This window comes from Lytechinus variegatus, chromosome 5, assembly GCF_018143015.1.
Source record: "Lytechinus variegatus isolate NC3 chromosome 5, Lvar_3.0, whole genome shotgun sequence".
In the NCBI taxonomy this organism is placed as follows: Eukaryota; Metazoa; Echinodermata; class Echinoidea; order Temnopleuroida; family Toxopneustidae; genus Lytechinus; species Lytechinus variegatus.
The window spans coordinates 24,379,755-24,404,763 of NC_054744.1; the positions used below are offsets into that span (position 1 = coordinate 24,379,755).

At 36.1% G+C, this 25,009-nt stretch overlaps 1 protein-coding gene across 1 annotated transcript in view; it reads right to left on the reverse strand.

Annotated features, from left to right (window-relative positions):
- The window catches only part of LOC121415783 (fibrillin-2-like), a 102,866-nt gene that overhangs the window by 25,295 nt on the left and 52,562 nt on the right, over positions 1 to 25,009 (reverse strand). Inside the window, exons 24-51 of the mRNA XM_041609110.1 lie at positions 24,550 to 24,675; positions 22,918 to 23,043; positions 22,252 to 22,377; positions 21,749 to 21,874; positions 21,116 to 21,238; positions 19,788 to 19,913; positions 19,226 to 19,351; positions 18,576 to 18,704; positions 17,721 to 17,843; positions 17,025 to 17,150; positions 16,157 to 16,282; positions 15,356 to 15,481; positions 14,814 to 14,984; positions 13,835 to 13,906; positions 12,542 to 12,667; positions 12,106 to 12,237; positions 10,608 to 10,781; positions 9,999 to 10,070; positions 9,274 to 9,399; positions 8,401 to 8,529; positions 7,590 to 7,715; positions 5,572 to 5,694; positions 4,504 to 4,629; positions 4,058 to 4,183; positions 3,069 to 3,194; positions 2,159 to 2,305; positions 1,382 to 1,576; positions 248 to 373 (exon numbers count right to left, since the gene is read on the reverse strand). Of these exons, the coding sequence (XP_041465044.1) occupies positions 248 to 373; positions 1,382 to 1,576; positions 2,159 to 2,305; positions 3,069 to 3,194; positions 4,058 to 4,183; positions 4,504 to 4,629; positions 5,572 to 5,694; positions 7,590 to 7,715; positions 8,401 to 8,529; positions 9,274 to 9,399; positions 9,999 to 10,070; positions 10,608 to 10,781; positions 12,106 to 12,237; positions 12,542 to 12,667; positions 13,835 to 13,906; positions 14,814 to 14,984; positions 15,356 to 15,481; positions 16,157 to 16,282; positions 17,025 to 17,150; positions 17,721 to 17,843; positions 18,576 to 18,704; positions 19,226 to 19,351; positions 19,788 to 19,913; positions 21,116 to 21,238; positions 21,749 to 21,874; positions 22,252 to 22,377; positions 22,918 to 23,043; positions 24,550 to 24,675 (3,606 nt within the window). The remainder of the gene's footprint in view (positions 1 to 247; positions 374 to 1,381; positions 1,577 to 2,158; positions 2,306 to 3,068; positions 3,195 to 4,057; positions 4,184 to 4,503; positions 4,630 to 5,571; positions 5,695 to 7,589; positions 7,716 to 8,400; positions 8,530 to 9,273; positions 9,400 to 9,998; positions 10,071 to 10,607; positions 10,782 to 12,105; positions 12,238 to 12,541; positions 12,668 to 13,834; positions 13,907 to 14,813; positions 14,985 to 15,355; positions 15,482 to 16,156; positions 16,283 to 17,024; positions 17,151 to 17,720; positions 17,844 to 18,575; positions 18,705 to 19,225; positions 19,352 to 19,787; positions 19,914 to 21,115; positions 21,239 to 21,748; positions 21,875 to 22,251; positions 22,378 to 22,917; positions 23,044 to 24,549; positions 24,676 to 25,009) is intronic.

Genomic DNA, 25,009 nt, shown 5'->3' on the forward strand with positions numbered 1-25,009 from the left:
AGGGTTAAGCATCAATTCAAATTAAGGTTTCATTTATTTATTTCAGATGTTATAATACAATATGTACAAAGGATAAAACACGGGTAGTACCTCAAAAAGCTTAAGCTTGTTGAGCAAGGTGCTCCGTTACAGAGAACAGCAAGATAAAGAAAATAGCAACATCACATTAATAAGATAATTATGTCAAAGATAGACACAATACACTCATGGCAATAATGTAGTCAATTATTAAGTACCAATGTCTTACCTTCACAGGTACCTCTCCTTCCTACTTGGTATCCCTCTCCACAGTTACATTCAAACGATCCAAGAGTGTTGTAACACGTCGAATTGAAACCACACACATTGTAATTCTCTTGACACTCATCACGATCTTCAAAAGGGAAAGACAGAAAGAACGGTACGTTTCAGGATAAAGGCATGTTCTGATCATGAGAATTATATTGTTGTTTTAAAAAAATTATGAGCGACAATTGATGTTGGGGACCATACAGTAAACATTTTGTTTTGACAGATATTGTGATTGTGATATGTGACACATAGAGAATTGCCAAAAATTATAATGATAACAAGAATAATAGGCATTTATATGGTGCCATCTATCTAGAAATATTTTATTCCGAGGCATACAAGAAAAAGAAAGAATGATGAGTGTCAAAAGGTAAAAAATAATACTTTTAGAAAAATTAAAATACTTCAGCTTAGATTTGATTTCTTGTGATGATAAATTATCCATCATTTTAGGGGGCATAAACAGTGTCATAATTCGATCTGATCCAAATGTTGCTACAATGAATAATGATGGAGCGTCTGTGCATAGTATATTAAGTCATGAGCTGGAGTTGCTCAAAGTTGGTGTTACATATTGGCTTTAATAATAATAATTGTGACCTGTCACCCAAGGGCCATAAATAATTTGCCAAAAATAACTTTTGAGAGTTCTGTCTGAGCTTTGAAGTGCACATTGTTAGCTTTGAAATGGTACATATCATACTGAACTTGATAACCAATGACACATATACTTGACTGAATGTAGATGTAGAAGAAATTCAGTGAGAGCTTCAAAGAAAGACAGTAAAAAAAGGTGTGAAGTTAAGGATTTACTCCAGCATGAGATGTGCACAATGTGTAATCTCGGTGATCAAACTTTCAAGCAGTCTGGACAAAAAGTGGAGTCAAAGAAATCCTAGTATATTGAATTATATAACCATAAATCTACAAATTTTGACTGTATGAGGACAAAGAACTATTCTTTCAGATATGCCAATCTTTAAATTTTTACTTTTTGAATACAAAAACATGATTATGGCTTTTTACAGAAAATCTTCCCTGGTGACTTATTGATGGTTCAAGCGGGCCACAATTGTAAAATTGAGCATACCGACACAGATGCGACCGGTGGTATCGAGGATGAATCCAGGTTGACACTGGCAGCGATAAGAACCGTCTGTGTTGATACAAATACCATTTTCACAGATTCCTGGGAACACCTTGCACTCGTTGATGTCTTCATAGAGATCTGGGGTCACACTAGGGGCATAACCAGGACCGTCCGGGCAAAGTTCAATGAAGTTAGCTGTAAGGACATGAGAATAATAACAATTTTACATATCATTTACAACTTACTTATCATTGAATTGAAGTCTCTATGTGTTCTACAGTGATGCAGCATAATTACCCTGGCTTTAGCAGGAGTTATAACGCACTCTGCGTTTCAAGGAATAAATTCCTGCCAGGTCCCTATTAACCTCACCTGGATTGAGTGCAGCACAATGTTGATAAAATTTCTTGCTGACGGTAATTTAAAATGTTTATATTCCATATAAGTTCTCAACCATCTTAATTCATTGTTTGCTATTGATAGGCAGGCTTTCTTTTCAAACGAGACATGCATATAATTCACTGAATCCCATCAAAAGTTGAATTTTTTTTCAAATAATCCATATCCTTGAATATTAATTGGTATATCTGACTCAACTGCACTTTAGTTACCATATCAATTTGGAATAGATCAAACATCAAACCATTTGCACTATGTAATGCCCATTTCAGTATATATGCTCCATAGAAATTGTGCAATATGTAAACCCAAATTATTATCATTATCAATAAATATCCAAAGCAAAGCTCATATTCAAACTCATATTGAATTACTTACGATCTGAGACCCTTGGGCAGAGATTACATGGTGAATCCCAGCCGGCACCCAGAGAGCAACAGCATTCCTTACGGGTAGCATTGCCTGCCCTGGCATCAGTACACTGACCTCCAACGAAATCATTGTAACAGTAACTCCTACGCATATCTGTTTGAGACAACGTATAAATTTGAATAATTAGGACAGCGCAAAAGGCAATTAAAAAGTGTTATTGAATGTAATACATACATGTATTGAAAATTATACAGTAAACCCACTTTAGCGTCCAACCTGTCTTCAAAGACCATAATTTTCCCATTCATAGATGTATTTTGGGGATCTGTCTATTAAGAATGATTTTATCTTTCCCCTTAAAGAGTCTACATATGTAGACCAGACTGTATCCAAATATATTCATTTTATATCATGTTTGATATTTAATATTTTATTTATCATATTCAATTATTTCATTAAAAGTCATTCATTTCAACCATTTAGGTGATCCACCCCCCCCCCCCCGGAAAAAAAAAATAACGAAAGTTCACACTAACACACAGCAGCCAACATCATGTCAAAGTGGTAAGAATATAGGCATCCGATAGGGCACTTCTTTATCATGGTCTAGAAGTCTACAATCTACAAGACATACATAACATTGTAATTGCATATTGTAATCCTACAAGTATTGCATAAATTTACAAAATATCTTAGTAAAATGCTCTGGGTCGTGTGAAAACAACTCTACAGAGTTTTATGAATACACCCCATCAATAAAGGCAGCATTTCACAAAACTGACACCAAGGAAATGCCTGCATCCATCACAAATAAATGAGCATTGAGACATAATTCGGTAGAATATCAGCGAAATTGTGCTTGCATTGCTGACCGTTTTGTGAAACCGTACCACTCTTCTTGGTGCTTGTAACTCACCAATACATATGAGACCATCACTGCTAAGAAGGAAGCCATCTGGGCAGGTGCATTGGAAACTTCCTGGTGTATTTTGGCACACTCCATTACGGCACATGTCAGGTATAATGGCACACTCATTTGTATCTACAAACAAGGAAAAAGATGTTTGAAAGAAGAATAGTATAATCAGTATTATAAACCTACATGTAGTTAATGAAATTTTGAAAACAAAACATGATGCATTGAAAGAAGGAACAGTTTGAGATGTTTCAAAAGGAGCAGCTGTAGAATGAATCATGACCGAATCATCATAGAATCATGGCAGTGAAACTTTGTCGATTGGTAAATGAACTTTGTTGTTAGAATACTGGAAGATCAGATAAAATGCTACAATGGTCACAGAAAGAGCAATAGGTTTCAATAATTTGACATCACATCAATGCATACATGTATGACTTTTCTCTTTCGATCAATAGTATTTCCTGCACATTGAAAATGAAGTTTAAATAAATTTTCACCAATAAAACACAAAAAATATCAATTGGCCCCCTTGTGATGCCATTACAAAAGCTATCCCCGCTTGTCTTGGGCTGCATCTTAAATTTTCTACATTCATGCTCCAAAAACCTTGGGCATCACTGCAATGGCATCACCAATAGCGGGCCAAACAATTGAATTTGCAGCTGTCCCTGGAGTGATAGCTCAGTCGGTAGAGTGGTGGTCTTACAATTCTGTGACACAAATTTAACTCTCACAGCCCATTGGTAATGCATGTATCATCATTAAGAAGTCATTTGGAGAGTGCCTTACGCCCTCTATCCTCTGGTTGCACACTTACAAGCATTCATGCTTTATTAGCTATCAGGTATCAAAATATATCACCTAACCTCATTTTAGGAGAACCTGCATCTAAAATCTTGTCCCAACATTTATAAAAGCCACCACTATGTATACATAATCTTATTAGATATCAAAATGAAGGAAAAGTAAAAAGCTAGTTATCTTACCAATACACTCCTGACCGGAAGGTGAGAGCTGGAATCCGTCAAAGCAAGAACACCTGAAGCTACCAATGGTGTTATCACAGCGACCGTTCTCGCACACACCAAACCTTGTGATGCATTCGTTCTCATCTGCAGCAATAAAAAAAATCAAAATATTCATCAATTTTTACCTAAATATGTAAACGTATAACATTACTTGTATATAACATAAATGTCAGCATATTAAAGAAATCATAGAAGAGATTTTTCATGACCATTGATTTCAATACTTTTTATTTCATTTTTGTTAATTTTAGTGCACTTGTTTTGCTGTGTTAAATTCATTAATTTCTTAATTTTGTAAGTTATACTTCTTAGGCATCTGCCTTGAAAGATCTGGTACTCTCGAATTCCATGTGATCTGAATATGTCCTTTGTCTTATTGCTGCTTCACATGTTGTAATCCTCACCTTCACATCGGAGTCCGGACAGTGAAAGAACATATCCCTCGACGCAATCACAGAAGAAGCTTCCCGGGGTATTGACACAGCGACCGTTGGGGCATGTTCCAGCCATTGTGGCACACTCATTGATATCTATAAAAGGAACAAAGATACCCCCAAGTGCAGTTTTTATCATCATCATAATAACAACTTGGATAACTAAAATAGCCATTTTTTAGAATAGGGCTTCTTTCACAAGGCCAATTGAGCATCCTGCATGTTACTCTCAACCATAAAACAACGATGAAGTAAATAAATATGACATTCCTTCTTTCAGTTGGGATGAGAACGGCAAATTCTTAAAGTTTTAAGAGATAAATTATCCATGTCACAATAAAGATATCCTTCAAACTTTACAACGAGAATATAAGGTAGGTCAGTTTCAAGGTAAGGGTGGAAAAAGGTTGGATCACTCAACCATGAATTCTAGTTCAATTACAAATCCTTAATAGGATGAGCTAGAATGGATACATCAACTAAACAAACACAAGCCTTTTCTTCTTTAAAGATCAAAAACCCAACATCCCCTTTTTAAGGTATACCCAATTTAACACAAAAGCCATTTGAGGGATTGTGCTAAAATTGAGTGAGTTTCAGCATTATAATGCAAGCAAGTGTATGATTTCTAAATCCTGAAAATGCATCTGCACAATATTTGACCCTCAGATTTTGATAGACGATTTAATTTTCCTTTTAAAATAATATCACAGCAAAATAACATAGATCATTTGGTTCATAAAATATCACAATAACAGAAATAATTTTCTTTAAAAAAATATTACAAACTATCAATTAATTTCTTCAAAAAATATATTAATGTAAATTATTTTCTTATAGAAAATGTCATCATGTAAATTAATTTCTTTCATAACATATTACAATAATGTAAATTAAAGTAACCTGTATTTCATAAATAACTTTTGTTCATTTTGATTTTCTGTGTAAGATCCACCCAATGTACTAGAAATGCATCATACAATGTACTCCACTCGTAATATAAGAAACTGTCCCCTGTGTGGGAATGGTATCACCTACCCGCGCAGTCTCCATTGATGGTGAGCTCAAACCCTCGGTTGCAGCTGCAGGCATAGGCTCCCACCACGTTCTGACAGGTGCCGTTTCCACACCGGTCCGGGAAGCGGAAACACTCATCAATATCTGTAGACAGGGATGAAACCTAAATTATGCAACCATTGAACATGTCATCTTGTATCTATCTTTAATAATAACAATACGCAAGAAACGCACTTTGTTTTTAGGTGCTGCTTACTATTGCACCAGCTCTAGCATAGCTTCCCTGATCAGGGGCGAATTTCAAAACTTGTTTTAATAACAAATATTAGAAAACAGTTTTAAGCTACTGAAATAATTCAATTTGATTGGCTGATGGTGAACTTGTTACAGAAATTGTGAATTAGTTGTCATAGCAAGTCTGTATGAAACGGGACCCAGGTGTGCTCAGGCATTCAAGAGATAGCTAGTGGGACCCATTCACTACACTTGTTAGCACTCCAATTCTTTATATCGGAAAGGCTTTCTACAATAACCACCAAGTTTCCAAGCCCACCAAAAACTATTCAATGACTGCAAACCTATTTTTTTTTAACAAATCACAGTTTACATTCATATTGTTGGTGAAGTACGGAGTAATGCTAAGGATAATTCCAAATTAGCTCCAAATCAATTTCAAAGGCAAGATGGCTGTGGTGTCATAATAATTTGGAATTGAATTCCTTCAGGGAGGCTGAAATTTCAGTTTTAATATTCATACCGCTATTTGGAACATTGTTAATTTCATAGGTTGAATATAAAATATCACATTACAAATTTCACAAAATTGGATCATGAATTGCATAGTGTGTGCTTTATCAGGCTGATTAAGTTTACAAAAATTATATAAGCATTGGGCTATCATGTGCTAAAGAAGACCAAGACGTGAATAGGCACAAGAGGATCAGGGTCTGCTTCATAAAGAGTTATACAGCAACTGTGACATTGTGGGATTACCATGATGGTTATGATTAACATTATACAATTAATGCACATTTATGAGTGTGTTATGATGATGCAGCACACTCGAGGGTATTTACAATTATGCAAAAGCAAGAGGCGGTTGCGCCGAGTGCTTTTGCATAACATTGTGAATGCCTGAGAGTTGCTCGCATCGTCACTAACATCACGAATCATAAAATGTGCATTAATTGTTTTATAAAATGGGTCGGCAAAATGAATTTTTCATGGAAATCTTGTTCAAATCCCTCCAACTTGTGTACAATCGCACAGACGAAGAGATCACAAGACTGTCAATTATGACATCACAGGCGTATCTACTAAGCGTGCCTCAGTAAGCGCATCAAAATCCTAGCCAGCCTCTTTTACTGAACGCGTATCAGTTTATACCTGTTATTGGAACTAATGCTGCACAAAAATTGCACAGTGCTGCACGAAAAATGCACGACTGGAAGGTTGCCCATAATTAAATCATGAACACGTGACTTGAATACGCACTCACCATTGGCTACATCCTTGAACCCGTTTTATAAAATGAAATAATTATACAGTAGTCTTTATAAAAACAGATTCCAAGTTAATCCATGGTGCCCTCAGAAATCACCCACTATTTCTTTGATGTTTATTGTATGATATATGAAATATTCCAATTTTCTTGCGTTGTCCTGTGAAACAAAGTTTTATTCCTCTCTGAACAATGTCATATGGTATTACCATTTTTAAAATTTTTGGTTCTTTCAAGTTCGTCCTTATTGCCAAAATCTGTATAAAATTAAGAAATAGTGAGTGGGGACATCATTGACTCTCTCATTTGCATGCCACTGAGTTGTACATACAACTGTTTTGTGAAAAATAAGTGAAACGTTAAATTGTCGTAACTTTCTTATTTTACATCGGATTTTGATGAAATTTTAAGTGTTATGCTTGTTTGATTTTTCTCTATGGATTAAAATCAACATTTTTCTTGGATAGTTTTGACATTTCAGATAAAGGGCAAAAGTCACAGCATAAATGTTTAGTCAATTGATGATACATGAACTCACCATTGCATTCAGTCCCATCTGCAGACAGTTGAAATCCTTGATTACAGACACACACATAGGAACCAATTTGGTTGGTGCACTGGCCGTTTATACAGGCATCCGGTATAGTCAAGCATTCGTTGATATCTGGTAACAAAAGGAAGTTAATGTCACAGTAAAATCACTGAGGTAGTTTGATATAAACATATACAATAATTTATACAATAATTTATATAATAATTAGCCTAGCATTGCATAGTGAAAAACTGGGAGTCCCTCAAGGTAATATCTGAACCACTACTATTTGTTTAAATACAGATTTACTAGGATTGTTAAAAAACAGAGTGGAATTTCAGGACGTTTAGTTCAAGTTAGGAAGATAAAAAGGTTAAGACATTAATTATTCCTCCAGAATGGGACAAGTTGCAACATTCTAAGCACTTACATGTTCATCTATATGTCATCTCGTTTGATATTGGCCTAAGTTACAGACTCAGTCTAAATTTGAAGGGTTACATCATGATCATCATGACTATAATCTCCTTTCGCTCCTGCTCCCCATCACCACAATCACAATCATCATCATCATCATCATCATCGTCATTATCATCATCATCATCGTCATTTTCATCATCATCATCATCATCGTCATCATCATCATCATCATTGTCATTTTCATCATCATCATCATCATCATCATCATCACCACATCATCATCATCATTCTCATGAAATCCATTCCTTCCTGTAGGCACTTCAACTCAGATTCCCTACCTTATATAATGACGTGTTCATAATCTACATGTAATCTGAAAACCTTCAGGGCCACTTACCATCACAGGACAGTCCAGATACAGAGCGTTGGTAGCCGCGAGGACACAGGCATTCATGGTTGCCTTCCAGGTTATTACAAATAGAGTTTCCTACACATCGGTGCATGCCTTCCTGGCACTCGTCAATGTCTGCAAAGAAAACAAAAAAAAACAACAAAAAAAGCAAAATAAATCTACACATATGTGACTGCCCAGCTCCGCGGCCAGTTTGAAATGCAGCAACATGAAATATTTACACTTTGAAATTTTAAGTATAAGATTTGACGGTAATAATAATAACATTTATAGGGTGCTTTATATGGGTGTATCAACACACACAGTTGGGCTGACTAAAGTAAATGATAAATCCATCAATTACAAAAAAAACTATGGTAGTGTTGAGGAAAGGTGACTATAACCTTATGTAAATTATCAAAGGTGGTATAACCTCATATAATTGCCACCTATTAACTTTCAAATATCATGTGATCACTGATTACTGGCTATATTTATTTGGGAAATTCCACTGAACGATCAATTCTTTTCTAAGTCAGCCCCCCCCCCACTTTTCTCCATATTCATTTCACTTCATGAGCCAATCAAGCCATAATTTGAGAGCATTAAGTAGAGACGGATCATTTCAGGAAAGACACACTATTGGGGGTTGGATATACTGAACAGAATTGCTCTAATATGTATATGATGGTGAATTTACTTGACTGTAATTGCCAAGCATTAAAATTTGGAAAAAATACTACATGCCATATTTACTTTCTTTGAACAAGCAAATTAGCATCAAGATTGTACATAGGCTCGGCTAGATTAGTGAAAATGAAAAATGGGGGTCCATACAATTGTGTACATTTTTACTGATTGGTAAAGGCATGTTCCTACCTTCACATATATGCATGGCAACGTTTGCCCGGTAGCCTGGTCGACAATCACAGCGGAAACTTCCGGGCGTGTTCACACAAATACCATTGGCACAGATGCCCTCGATGAGGGAGCACTCATCAACATCTAGAAAAATATAATTAGGGTTTATGTATGAAATAGGACATGCTCATCACATTGCTCAAAGGCATTGATTATTAACCAATGCCTTTGAGCAGTGTTAAATATTGATTTGGCTTTTAAAAATCTGAGCTGTATGGTCCTAAATGTTTGTTATTATTATCATTTTTTTAAAAATTTTATTGGGTTTTCATGATTTTGTGTAACATATCACAGATAAAAAATACAAGGAATTCAGAAAAGGAAATAAGAAAATTAAAAGAAACAACAAATAAGAAAGCATACACATTATATGTTTTGATTGGAAATAATGTAGCATATCAACAAATAATTAACAAGTGATAAACAAGTAGTTAGTACAGTCACTTTGTCTCTTCTATGTATTGCTCATCCCCTATAATATAGTAAAGGCAAGAAAAGAGAGATAAGGTCCCAAATGTTACACATATCTGTGTAGTGAAAGGTAATTGCTGTCAATATCAAACCTGTAAATCATTATTCTGTGTTTTAAAAGTGAAAACGAACAAGTGACCAGAAAAGCCAACCCCATTTTATTCCAAATACTGCGTTACAGTCATTACTGAAGTATTGTATATTTCTTTTACCTTCAGGGAGTCCAGTCTCTGGGTTGACGACATGGCCAGGTGAGGTGGCACCACACATCCTGTAGTAGTCCTCTGATTGGAGGAAAACAGACAGAGAAAAGAGGAAAAATTTGTGATGGAATTGCAATAGGTGGTTGAAAACATGCTGGTCAGATGTCAGCTCATCATCAACATCATCATCAGAACCTCTACTACCGCAATAACCATTACAAACACCATCACCGTCCTCCTCCTCCTCATCATCATTGTCACCAATATCATTGTCACCATCATCATCATCATCATCATCATCATCATCATCATCACCATCATCATCATTGTCATCATCATCAACATCAAAATGATAATCATCATCATCAACACCACCATCATTGTCACAACCATCATCATCATCATCATGATCATCATTTTCATCATCAACATCATAATGATGATCATCATCATCACCATCATCATCATCAACACCACCATCACCATCATCATCATCATCATCATCATTGTCATCATCATCAACATCAAAATGATAATCGTCACCATCATCATCATCATCAACACCACCATCATTACCAACACCCCTATCATCATCAACCTGGATGATAACCACTTTACCTGTCATTTGAGCTGGACAAGGAGAGCACTCCTGCCTGGTACCCCATGCGGCGGCCATCAGTGCACTACAGCAACACACTTTCTTGGTAAGACTACCCATCAGAGGACTCCCACACTCCGGCAAGGGGAATACGGAAGTGTTGTAGGACAGGTAACACGTCAGCTCTCGGATGTCTGCAATCGATGGTAAGGATGATTTCAACCATTATAATCATGGACAGGAGGAATACATGTTCATTACAAAGGAAGGGGGTATCATTAAATCAATTGAAGTACAATATTGAAACAATTTAAATTTTGGGCGTAAGTTAAAATTTCCACATTGGAAATGTTTTAGGACAAGTAATATCTCAACCTTTGTATGTTTGCAATCAAATGGCAAAAAAAATTTCAAGCACAATAATCATGGTGAATGAAATATTGAATTAAAGTTATGAAAGTTATAATCTATTTGTTCTATGTAAAAAAAAGAAAAAAAAAACAGCAACATAAATCTACTACAATTGAATGAAAATCAAACTGCACTGGTGAAAATAATTTCAAATAATTTTTGCCGAATTTCATTTGCATTTGGAACAAGAAATTAAAATTTTGGATAAATTCACCACTTATTCAATATACCTTAGAGGCGTATAAAGACCACCGCACACCTTACGACCCGACCAGTCGCCGACTGGCTTGCGACTGGGTGAGGGGAGATGTGACATCACAGCTCTTGTCAGCTTCAGAGTCGCAGACCGGTCAGAGACAAGTCGCAAGGAAAATCGGAAGGATTTGACATGTCGAATCCTTATGACTGGATCGCAAGCTCAATCCAACCTCCAGCCAATCAGACAGCAGAGTTGCATAACATGTATTATGATAAACAATGAGCATACGAAGTAGTAAGCGCAATTTCTCAGATGCTATGCCAAATAGCAAAAAGCGCATGCATGAGTCGCAGATCGGATTGCAAGGTGTGCGGTGTCGAGGCTTATGACTGCCTTGCGACTCGTCTCCCCTCACTCAGTCGCAAGCCAGTCAGCGACCAGTCGGGTCGTAAGGTGTGCGGTGGCCTTAAGATAGGGGGTAGTTATACATGTGTTAATCAAAATCATGGAAACTTTTTTCTACTGTAAGCATGGAGATTAATTTTTCTTGGAGTTGGCAAATATGTGTCTATTTATTTAAAATGGTTTTATGACACAACTGACAGCAATCATGGCAAAGAGACTGAAATACATATTCCTTAACAGTTCAAAATACTGTAAGATTTTTAATTCATACACATAAACAGGAATAAAAATGTAAGAGCATCAGTTCTGACTATCAGTAATAATGAAAATGGACAATGGATTTGAACTGAATTTCACTTTCGCTTGTAGATTTCTTTGATAAGTGAAATTAATAAAGGAAAGATATAACCTAGCATCCCATCAGAGTATGGACCAAAATTCCGGTTTTAGCTTACTGTCGGCAAGACTTACAACAATATTATATTGACAAAATATATACTTACCCATGCAGTTCTTTCCAGTAGGCATGTTCATAAACATGAACCCTTGTGGACACATACAGGTGTAACTGCCTTCCATATTCATACATGTTCCGGCACCACATATATACGCGCTCAGCTGGCATTCATCAATATCTGTAATCAAATCAAATCAAATATTTATTCAATATCTGCCTTCCATATCCACACATATTCCGACACCACATATGCTCACACTCGTCTGGCATTCATCAATATCTGAAATCAAAACCAATCCCAGGTTTTAACTGGCTTCCATATTCATACATGTTCTGGCATCTTATCTATGCACTCAGCTGGCAGTCATCTTTATCCAAAATATAGAAAAATAACATCAATGTTCTAAAGGTTCATCATCACTTAGTCTTGTTTAGACTTAGACTTGTTTCCCCAATGATTCAAGATACCACGTTATACTTACCAACACACATCATCTGTTCCTGGTCGTACTCGTATCCTCTGGGACACACACATCTATAGGATCCTTCTACCTGCTGGCATTCCCCACCTTGGCAGAAGTTGGGAAAGTCTCGGCATTGATTGATTTCTGAGAAGAAAAAATGTTGTATAGGGTAAAATTAGTACATTTCAATTCTCCAGCTTTAGCATTATGTACATGTAACATCTCACTACGAGATATCAGTCAGCAAAGTCACAAAGCTGCTGATGAGGGCATCAAAAGCCTCTCCATGAATTACACATCTCTTTTCTAAGACCTATATCATAAATATTTAACCCTATGGTGACTGCCATTATTGTAACTACAATGTAAACTTTTATTGTAACGGGCTGCCAAGCCCTTATACCACGGTAGTTGCCACTATGACAAGGTTACCATGGTTCCATTTTATAAACTATTCATTGCATGCCTGTCATGCTGACACCAAATCTTCTTCCACATAAATATAAACACCATTTAAGTTAAAAGACGGTAGTTGCAGCAAACAAACATTTCGTGAGAAAGTCTTTTACATGTAAATCAAGGTTAATTGTCAAAATATTATCGTACATCTAAATCTGGTACATGAATGTAAACTTATCTTTGTAAAATCATGAAATCTTAACTCAAAATTGATAATTCTGATGATCACTAATACAGAAAAGCATATGAGGGACAGTGTATTAATATTGCTTCAAAAAATACCTGACATCTGATGAAATTCTATGTTTATTTTGCTCATTTCTCAGCAATTTCCTATTTTCTTCCAGAGCTACATGTATTTGGCACATATTTTTACTTTATTTATACATACAAACACTTTGGTGGTAATTTCATTGGATTCTGTGTGAACTTATTTTGATATTGTTACCACATTCATCTTTAACCCTGATAAATCCACTTCCGGATTTTTTTTAGTATATATATCTGTGTTTTTTTTAAAGAAATGAAATGTGTATCTCCTCTGCTTGCTAAATGTATTCGAGACAAAAAAAACCACCCATCTCCCCCAATCGAATGTGTCCTTTAATTAAAATAGATCTTTGTTTTATTGTTCTTTATAGCCTTGTTCTTGAAATGGCATCAGATACATGCAGTGATTATTGTTTATTGTTCATCAAGATAAGAATCACATATCTGCTGTAATATGAAAATATGAATTCCCCACTCTTCCTCTCCCTTCCTACACTTCTTCATCCTCTCCCTCCTTCTCTTCCTCTATTACATAGAGAGATGGAATGAAATACAGCACAGATTGGTAAATCTTGTACATACCATTGACTGGGCGGGTAGAGTTGACATCAACCCTTCTACCAATTCCATAGGGGCAGAGCAAGAAGAACTCAGCTGTAGAAAAACAAGAAATGGATTCAAAGATATGTTAAGGTGGGAATGGATGTTCATGCTTGCAAAGATGAAATAAATGTTTTATGTTCCAATTTGCGCATTTCACAATCCTTGCGTCCATAATGAGAGTCACTCATATATTTGTTACTCCCGGGAGATCGGTCATATACTCAACACCCTGACAAGCATACTATGCAAGGCATCTGAATTTGGAATGGAGTATCCTAAACACGTTCCAATTTGCGCATTTCACAATCCTTGCATATATAATGAGGCTCACTCGTATCCTGGGAGATTGGTCATATACTCAACACCCTGACTGAGTTTTCCTCCTACTCTAATTATTAAAAACCTGTTCTATCAAGCACTTTCCATGGTAGGTCATTGCTATTGAGTATTCCTTATCATTTCCTGTGTTTGGGATTCTGTGCACAATTAAGTATCTTTTAAATTTTTTATTCTCACTCCCAGCATGTGCAATCAACGAAAATAATATATTTTTTTAGTTGACTCAGGAAGAGAAAAATAATATGCAGGCCTCTCATCATAATGAACATTGGTATGCGTGTATCGTGACACTAACAATGACGTAACATAGGACTCATATGACGTCAAAGGCAGCCATGTTGGAGGACAGAGCAATGGGAAACCTGTGCATTAGACCACAAAAACAATGACTGATAACAGTTTGATGAACTGGGTCCCATGTCATAAAGACTAGTTATAACAACAAATGCACGATATATACCATCAACCAATCAGTTGGAAAGATTTCATTAGCTTTCAACTGTTACTGCAAATATGTTATTATAACAGGTTTTATGACTAGGGCCCAATGTGTTTACTGTATGTCCTCCATCATGGCTGCGTATGGAAGGCCTCTATAAGACAAGAAACAGCTACTCACTGGTATTGACGAGAGGACACAGCTCACATGGGTCACCCCAGCCTGTGCCAAGCTCGGAGCAGCAGCACGTGGTCCTTTGGATGTTAGTACCCAGGAGTAGACTGCATTCGTTCACATCAAGTCGAGACTCTGTATCCGGGCCATGGGCATAGCACAGACCAGTCCTCACGTCTGAAAATACAAGTTGAAAAAGGTGGTGTGGCAAAAGCCTGTAGGAGTTAATGTCATAGCAATGGTTGAGGCAAACTTAACTTTTTTGGAATGCTAGCTGCCATGCCAATCACCATGCATTTATTATTTGATCTAATGGTGAATAATTTTCCCCCCAAAATTGTTTATTTAAAAATGAGAATAGGATTAACATGGTTATAGGAGAACAGGAAATGAGCTATTTGGGTAATCATGGTTGTCATGGAGAGTGAAGATGAAAAGTGCATCCTAGCACTCCATAATAGTGTGAACTAAAAATGACTGCTATACATTGTAAGTCAGGAATCGAACCTGGGTTTAAATATCACAATGAGACAGGCTTTTAAACTCACCAGAACATGCTGTTCCATCACGAGAAAGCACCCAGTTTGGAGGACACTCGCAAGTGTAGGATCCCATAGAGTTTGTGCAGAGACCACTTACACAGTATGTTAAAGGATCCTCACATTCATTCACATCTAATCAAGATAAAGTAAAAATACACAGATAGAGTGGGGTTATTGCTACTAACATAGTATGTACCAGGGTCCTCGGATTCACTCACATCTATTAGTCATCAAGATAAGTCATCAAGATAAAAGTAAAAACACAACACAGGCACAGGGAATAATTTTGCTTTACAAATTTGAATAGCATTTTTGGTCATAAGAGGAAAGCTCCCAACTAAATAATGAACAGTCCTATGTAAATAATACTATACAAAAGACTTTATGTGTAGCAGTCTTTTAAACATGTGGAGCAAAGTGCGATGTGATACAGGGAAAGTTATTTCCTGGGGAGCGTTTCATCAATATTTTCATCCGACAAGTTGTCAGATCTGACATCTTTCCATGATTTTGATTGGCTGACGGCACTGCTCCTATGGTAACTGTCGGATACAATGGGACTTGTCGGATAAAATGTCCGACAAGTCCTTTCATGAAACGCCCTCCAGCAGACAAGCATGAGACTATTACTGAGGCCACTCCAATACCATGTACCTGGGTCCTCACATTCTGTTACATCTACTGGTAATGAAAATATTATTTATCATCATCATCATCATCATCATATTTGGCTCTTTATTTAAAATTGGTACTTGTTTGTAGATTTTTATGAGCAAATGAATGGAAACTGAATTGAACATACTGTACCTGTGCAGTTGCCTCCTCCGATGTCAAGCATGTAGCCTGGGTTACACTCACAGCGGAAGGTACCTGGAACATTGATGCACTGACCAAACACACAGATATCAGGGAAGTTGGAGCATTCATCAATGTCTAGTTGCAGAAGATAAAAAAATAAAACAAATGATGCACAGCAAACAATATCATAAATGTAAGCATCAAAATGATGAAATTATCTGTGAAGCTAACAAGCAATACATGGCTGAAAAATAAACTGCAAATGGACAAAATGAAATAATGTGACATTTTATGGGTTAGTTGTCATAACATTTTTATGCAACATTAAAAATCATTCAAAATACAAGAGAAGAAAGAGTTAGGAAATTATTTCTATGTAAATATTTTCCTTACCATTTACCGTTCTATGTTAACGAGTTATCTGTTTATGAAAATCTCTTGTGTAGTAATTGAAGACAGACACTGATGGCCCAAATTTTGGTTTCTCATGCAAGAGTCTCAAGATGCTAGGTAAAACTTATGTATGGCACTTTTATCCAATATATAATCATCAGTAATCTATAATACTTTATCCATGTATCACCATGCCATGGCAATTTTCAATAAGAATATTGATACTATTCAATTCGGGCTGAACATTATAAAAGTGGACAACTCATATTCTACTTGTTATCAGCTATGAATCATTTTCTTTATTTATTAGAGCATTTCATGAGGAGTATTGTCAGTGATTTCCACTTATTAGTTTGCTCTTGGCCAATCACATGCAAGGATTTCCAGTAGCTTATAACATCTGCTTGTGAAAATCACAGACAAAAAATTCATGAAACGCTATCCAGAAATTTGAATAGTACTGTGTATGTGGAGGGTGATTTACCTTCACAGCTGTCTCTGTTTTCAGTTGGATAGAAACCCATTTCACATTCACACACATAGCCCCCAGGATTGTTGATACACTGCCCGTTGACACACAGAGCCTGGTTCTGCATGCATTCATCCACATCTGTATAGGTTATAATAAAAAAGAAGAAAGGGTCAACAATACATGCATCATCAAAACACATTACCATTTATATCACAAAAAAAATCAAAAGTAGATGGGGATTGCTATTTTTTGTTGTATCGATTAAACAATTAGGAGCTCAAGCATTCAAGGGATGACTTCTTCTTCAGTATGTTTTGACAGACTTGCTAGACCATGTAGAGACACATGAACTAAATTATGAGGTCATCCCTACCAGGTATGTGTACCCATTTACTACACCTGGGTGGAGAGTGGAAAATTGGATAAACGCCTTGTTGAAGGACATGACTGATGGAGAGAAATTGGAACCCTGGACATATTGGTTCAAGTCTGGATACTGAACAACTGAGCCAGCGTGGGAAATAAATGAGGGCAACTGGTGATTTCACCCATAACACATTATTATAATCATTCTATTGTCTCCAAAAGCTAAACATGTTTTGCAAAGGTTAAAACATAAACAGAAATGGTGGCAGAAATTGTGACTAAACATGAATGATTTCTTGTAAGGTTCAAACATAAACAGAAAGGGTGACTAAACCAACTTACCCATACATGACAGACCGTCTCCTACAAACCCTTGATTACACTGGCACTGGTAGGAGCCGGGGATGTTCACACAGCGAGCATATTCATGACAATCATGGTTGGAGCTTTCACACTCATCCACATCTTCAGGAGAAAAGAAAAAAAAAATTGTTATACATAAGGACACTCATGGTAATATTCAAACACAACACAAATTTTCTTCAATAGATGAATCGCAGATCTCTTTCTATGTTGGAATTATAGGCCCGTATTCTGAAAGTCAGGTTTAACTTAGACCATGGTCTAAATCTGTGCTAAAATTATGGGAAGCCAAAAGTGTCAAAATTTTTATTAAGTTGTATGTTTCTTATGTTTACTGTGCTCTTTCCTGATTCATCAATGGTGCAGACAATAATCTATTTATGCTTCCTACACAATCATGAATGATTTGAGAGCCAAATGAGGTGAAATATTATCTCTACTGTTAGTGATTTATGTAACAATTGGCTATCCATACTTTAACCACAACTTTAAACCTGAGTTTAAGTTAAACCCGATAGAATACTGGCCATAGAGTGTAAGTGGAAAGAAAAATAAACATGAATGTTGGCTTCTCATCTACTGCAATTAATTCTCAACAAAATATGGTAAAGAAATATTATACGATATATCAACACATATTCTGAAAGAAATCATTTTCACTTTCAGGTATATTTATACTTAGCACCGCAAGAATCACCAGTCATGTGGAAAGCCATACATATCTTACAAACAGCTTTATGAAATGCCACCTGATAACTTTACAGTTTCGTTATAAAAGAGGGACATGTAAATACATGCCGTTATTAGGTGACGTGATTGGTTGTTTTTACCTACCTATACATATATTGGCATTCTCGTCAACAATGAATCCTGGATTACAGCGACACTGGAAGGAGCCAATGGTATTTTCACACTGGGAGTTCATGGCACACTGGTGCATCTGAAGCATACATTCATCAATGTCTACAAAGATAAAGTAATTAATGAACACATGAGTAATCAATATCATCATTCCTTACAAATCACGCTTTAATAATGAACAAACCAATCTATTCAACTATACTTTTGATAAATGAAATGTTTATCAATTTTTGGTTATTAATTGACCATATCAAGCATTCATTCATCTATGTATTTATTCATACATGTACTTTTATCTACTTATTATCATCATTTGTTATTCTTTTTATTTTCATCATTATCTTTTTAATTATGAAATTAATTAATTAATAATTATTACTTTTTTACGGGGGACTCTTTACTCACCCCAATCTATGCAAACGTTGTAAATTGGCCAATAGAGAAATAGTTAAAATAAATTTGAATAGAATCCTACGTATGTAACACAATAAGAGATCATATGCCTAGTAATTCTATAGAATACAGGAACCAGGAAAAATTTACTCTGTATCAATTCTTGCAAGAATTGAAATGGCAATAAATGGGAGAATGAAACAATTTTTAGGAATTGAATTTATTCCTACCTGAGCATCCAGGAATGCCTGGTTTCATGGAGTATCCTTCAAAGCACTGACATGTGTAGGATCCAAGGGTATTCTTACACACACCAGAAATACAGATGGCAGCATCCGTGCTACATTCGTCAATATCTAGTAAGAAAATAATGATTGTAAAATGAGAAGTGTTTTTTTAAATTTATTTTATGTACAGAGGCAAAATAATGTTAATTCTTAATAACTCTTATCATGTTTCCCATTCCAACCTCTTTCTCAAAGCAGAACTCCTCTCCTCAATTCCCCTTCTCCCCCCCTCCCCTCCTCTTCCTCTTGTCTTCCTCCTTCTCTCTTTCTTGTTCTCCTCCCCCTCCTCCTCCTGTTCTTCTTCTTATTCCCTCTTCCTTTTCCTCTTTCTCTCCCTTTTTCTTCTTCCTTTTCTTTTCCCTCAGTCATTATTTTTTCTTTATCAAACAAACAAAGAAATACTTCTTAGATTATTCATCACTTACCAGAACTACATAACAAATCATCAGTTACACAGTAATTTTCTTTCTGAATGGGTATTAGATATTAAGTTGTTCATATTTACCTAGACAGCTCCTGAAGTCATCAGATGGTCTGAATCCTGTGAAGCAATCACAGAGGTACCCTCCTTCTTGATTCTCACATTGTCCACCGCCGCAGATATCAGGAATATCAGCACACTCGTCAACATCTGAAACAATAAGAGATCATTTCATATATTAGGAGCATGAATAAGCATAAATTATACAAATATACATGTACTTTAATTGAGGAAGAATCTGCGGTTGGCTGGCAACTGACAAGCATTATTTTTTCTGAGGGGTGAAGCACCAAGGAATAATACTACCAATGCCAGTCCAAACTCATATGAATAATTCCTCTTAATATTTTCAAAAGAAATGTCTTGTATAGGTTTTTTATATCCAATTTTTTATGTTTGAATGAGAAATCTTCGTAGTCTTGGTCTGTTTGCCCATTCTGAACCAAATTAATTCAGCTAACGCAAACAGCGGAATCTCATCAGTGATTGCACCACAACATGGAGAGGGATGCCCACTGGAGATAACTCATTGGTCAGCGTGCACCAGGCTCGGTGAGAGCTTGGGCGGAAATTGACTTGCTGGAAGGGTCTGACTGGCTCCCTCCACCATTACAACAACACTGTGTAAGATTGCAGACACACACACACAAAATAGAATAAGAAACAATTGTCCAAGGTGAATATAACTAGCCATGTCTGAGTAGCATTTAATTGATTCTAATAATTTTTTGTGATATATCTCTAAATCTTGAATTGAACTGAGTCAAAACTATATCTACGTCAAAACTCTAACTACGCTTATTTATCATCATGCACCAATAAAGATGCAAAAAAATATCTTGCAGCTTATACTCTGGATAAAGCATCAAAATATTAATAAATAAATAAATACAGTTACCGGTAAATACCCACATGGCACATATTCCTCATGAAAGCCAGGGGAAATAGCAAGTAATAAAGTTTCCTGGGCCCCGTCTTACAAAGAGTTATGATTAACCCAACCAATCGTAACTCTATGGAAATCCATCAGTGTCATAATTTTTTCTTCAGGAAATTTGCAAAATTTCCTTTTTAAACAAAGGGGAGCACTCCAAATTGTCAAGGAAAACATGAATTTATGAATATACATCATATCTAGAAAAAAAAAGTATTTCAGATGCTGCTGGCTTTCCATAGTTGTCGTTGATCAATCACAGCTCTCTAAAAGTCAGTGCCCTGATGTTCCTTATATCCAATAGAAAAATGTGTCCAGCAATGTTAGGAGCTCTGATACAATACAGCACAGGAGACTCTTATTACAACAGTAGCTGCACTATACAAATACTTCAATAATTACAATACAAGCAACTCACCGACGCACGATCTGCCATTCATTCTCAGTGTATACCCAGACTGGCACTGGCATTCATAGCTTCCTTGTGAGTTGACACAGATGTGATCGCAACCGCCGTTGTTCATGTCGCATTCATTCATATCTAAGAAAGCAAATACAAGAAAAGCACAAGTCCTTAAAAAAGATTGAATAAAATATGTAAAACACCTTTGGCCATGGCGATACAACATAAAAACAGCGCACTTAAATAAAAATTATCAGTTTTTAATTTTAAAAATCGATAAAGTGCAGTACGTCGATAAGACCCAGCATAAAGTCTACCTTCCAGTCAGGTACGTCAAATAAGTCCATTTTTTAGATCAGAATATGTGATATACCTCTTATCTTTTAGATACATGTATATCTCTTTTGTAGTCCGATATCCCCCAAGTCAAACATATAACTTAGGCAAAATCAGCTGTATTCCAAATGTAGTATGAAAACCTAACCCCTATAAGTACTTCATGAGATGATGTTTGTTTATATTCTAGTTTAATGTTCCCCCCCCAAACCATGGCTACAGTAGTTGGAGTGAAGAATCAAAAAGAAAAACAGGGGCAGGACGTACAGAGGAGTTGAAAAATGTTATGGAAAGGATAAGAAATGAACTCACCTTCACATGCTCTGTAATTAGCAGTAGGTCTGAAACCTGGGTTGCACATACATCGGTAGGTACCAACAATGTTGTGGCATTCTCCGTTGGAGCATATCCCATGGCTTATGGAGCATTCATTGATATCTGCAAAAATAATAATCATTATTTTTTATTATTATTATCATTGCCATTACTATTTTTATTCATTATTCATTTAGTGAACAGTAAAATTGAACAATGTACAAAAATAAAATTTGAATAGTTAGATAATACAAATAAGATTATACATGACAGAAAAAAAGAAGAGTACGAAATGGTTATTCATTGACCAGGGCTCACAAAAGTTACGAATTCTTTACTGTTGCCAAGTCATGCAAGCTCTCACAGAAAACAAATGAATTATATATGAATAAAATAACAAGATAAGACTTCAAATTTATACCAATAAATAAGCAGTCAATAATTCATTAAAATCAAAATAAAAACAGAGGTCTCAAAATAAAAGCTTGGGCTCCGTTCACCTTGGCAAGCGCGACCATCTGGTGTCAGCTCCTGTCCCAGGGGACAATCACATCTGAAGGTTCCTGGTAAGTTGGTGCAGGAACCGCCACGGCAGAGTCCTGGTATTGTTTCACACTCATCAATATCTAACAAGGAGAGCAAAGATTATATCAACAATAATAACATCATGAAATATTAATAATAAAAATGATAATAACATTGATAATAACAGCAATACTACTACTACTACTACTACTACTACTGCTGCTACTATTACTACTACTACTACTACTACTACTACTACTACTACTACTACTACTACTACTACTACTATTACTACTATTACTGCTACTAAAGCCGTTTCTCTTTTTTTATACACCCTGTACATGTATTATAGATTCCATAATAATTCAACACTTACCCGTACATGTCCGCATGACAGGATGGGCTTCAAAGCCACCTTCAGCATTTGTATAATACCAGTGTAAAAGTTGAGTTCTCCTTTTTTATACACCCTGTACATGTATGATACATTCCATAATAATTCAACATTTACACATACAGGCGCACATGACAGGGTGGGCTTCAAATTCACCTTCAGTATTAAAATACCAGTGTGAAAGCCGGGTCCTCTATTTATACACCCTGTACATGTATGATATATTCCATAATAATTCAACACTTACCCATACAGGTGCGCATGACAGGATGGGCTTCAAATCCCTCATAGCAGTTACATCTGAAGTCACCTGGAGTATTCTCACACGATCCATTACCACAGGCACCGAATGTGATTCTACACTCATCAATATCTACAGAAGGAGAAAGGTGGTAATGAATATGTTGATAACAAGTGGAATGCCTCTGGCCGTCTCACCTGCATCACGCGGTTCAATATAGCAGCAGTGCTGACTTTGAATACTACTCTAACTCGCACAAGATGTTCAGTGATACATGGTTACTCTTATGTCCACTTTTTATGAACGAGACCAATAAACTTAGAGAGATATGATGGTTATTCAACAAAAAACCCCAACATGGCCAAAGTTCATTGACCATACATGACCTTTGACCTTGATCATGTGACCTGAAACTCGCACAGGATGTTCAGTGATACTTGATTACTCTTATGTACAAGTTTCATGAATAAAATCCATTAACTTTCATAGTTTTGATGGTAATTCAACAGATAAACCCAATTCGGCCAAAGTTCATTGACCTTTGACCTTGGTCATGTGACCTGAAACGCGCACAGGATGTTCAGTGATATTTGATTACTCATATGTCCAAGTTTAATGAATTAGACTAATAAACGTTCAAAGTTATGATGGTAATTCAACAGATACCCCCGATTCGGCCAAAGTTCATTGACCCTAAATGACCTTTGACCTTAATCATGAGACCTGAAACTTGCACAAAATATTCAGTGATGCTTGATTACTATTATGTCCAAGTTTCATGAATCATATCCATAAACTTTCAAAGTTATGATGGGAATTCAACAGATATCCCCAATTCGGCCAAAGTTCATTGACCCTAAATGACCTTTGACCTTGGTCATGTGACGTGAAACTCATGCAGGATATTCAGTGATACTTGATTAACCTTATGTCCAAGTTTCATGAACTAGGTCCATATATTTTCCAAGTTATGATGACATTTCAAAAACTTAACCTCAGGTTAAGATTTCGATGTTGATTCCTCCAACATGGTCTAAGTTCATTGACCCTAAATGACCTTTGACCTTGGTCATGTGACATGAAACTTTAATAGGATGTTCAGTAATACTTGATTAACCTTATGGCCAAGTTTCATGAACTAGGTCCATATACTTTCTAAGTTATGATGTCATTTCAAAAACTTAACCTCAGGTTAAGATTTGATGTTGACGCCGCCGCCGCCGTCGCCGCCGCCGTCGGAAAAGCGGCGCCTATAGTCTCACTCTGCTTCGCAGGTGAGACAAAAATCATAATAAACGCAATGTGAAAAGCAATGCAGAGGGATGTTCTGAAAAGATATAAACTGGGCAAAAATCTCAAGAAGGAGGAAAAGGAAATTAAACAAAATGGCACAAGCAAATGCGACAAAACGAAAATCAATCAATCTTCGCACAGATTTAGCATTATAGACTAACCACAAAATGACTGTCAGTAGGAAAGAGAAGGAGGGAGTGAAGATATGGAAAAGACAAAGAGAAAAAGAATGAGAAATGTAGAAGTTAAGAGAATAATGAAGATATGGAGAATTATAAAAACTGTGATAGAAGTAGAACACTATTACACCATTAATTTAGGGCAATTGAAAGAAATGGGACTTACCAACACATTGATAACCAAACTCATCCATAGCGAATCCAATATCACATATGCAGTCATATGATCCAATGATGTTGGTGCACTCTCCGTATTTACAGATTCCATCGTAAACACTGCATTCGTTGATGTCTGGACAAAGAATGTACATGTAAATGATGAAAAATATACAACAGAAAATTGGAATGTTGCTGGTTGACATGTATGTTTATGGTAAGATGAGTGATAATCATACTGAGCAGGTATTAATCATGACTTAAGTACATTTTGTAAACCCTAAATCATACATCTTTGTCAAACTGAGGAAGGGGAAGACAACAGTACATTCTGATGATTAATTAATGGGGTTTTCAGGGCGAGGCAATTAGTTTGTTTACAAACTCTGCTCAGTTCACACCCGCCAAAAAAAATATCACTAACAATTGCAAGTGGAAATAGAGATAAGAACTTGGGGATACACATTTAC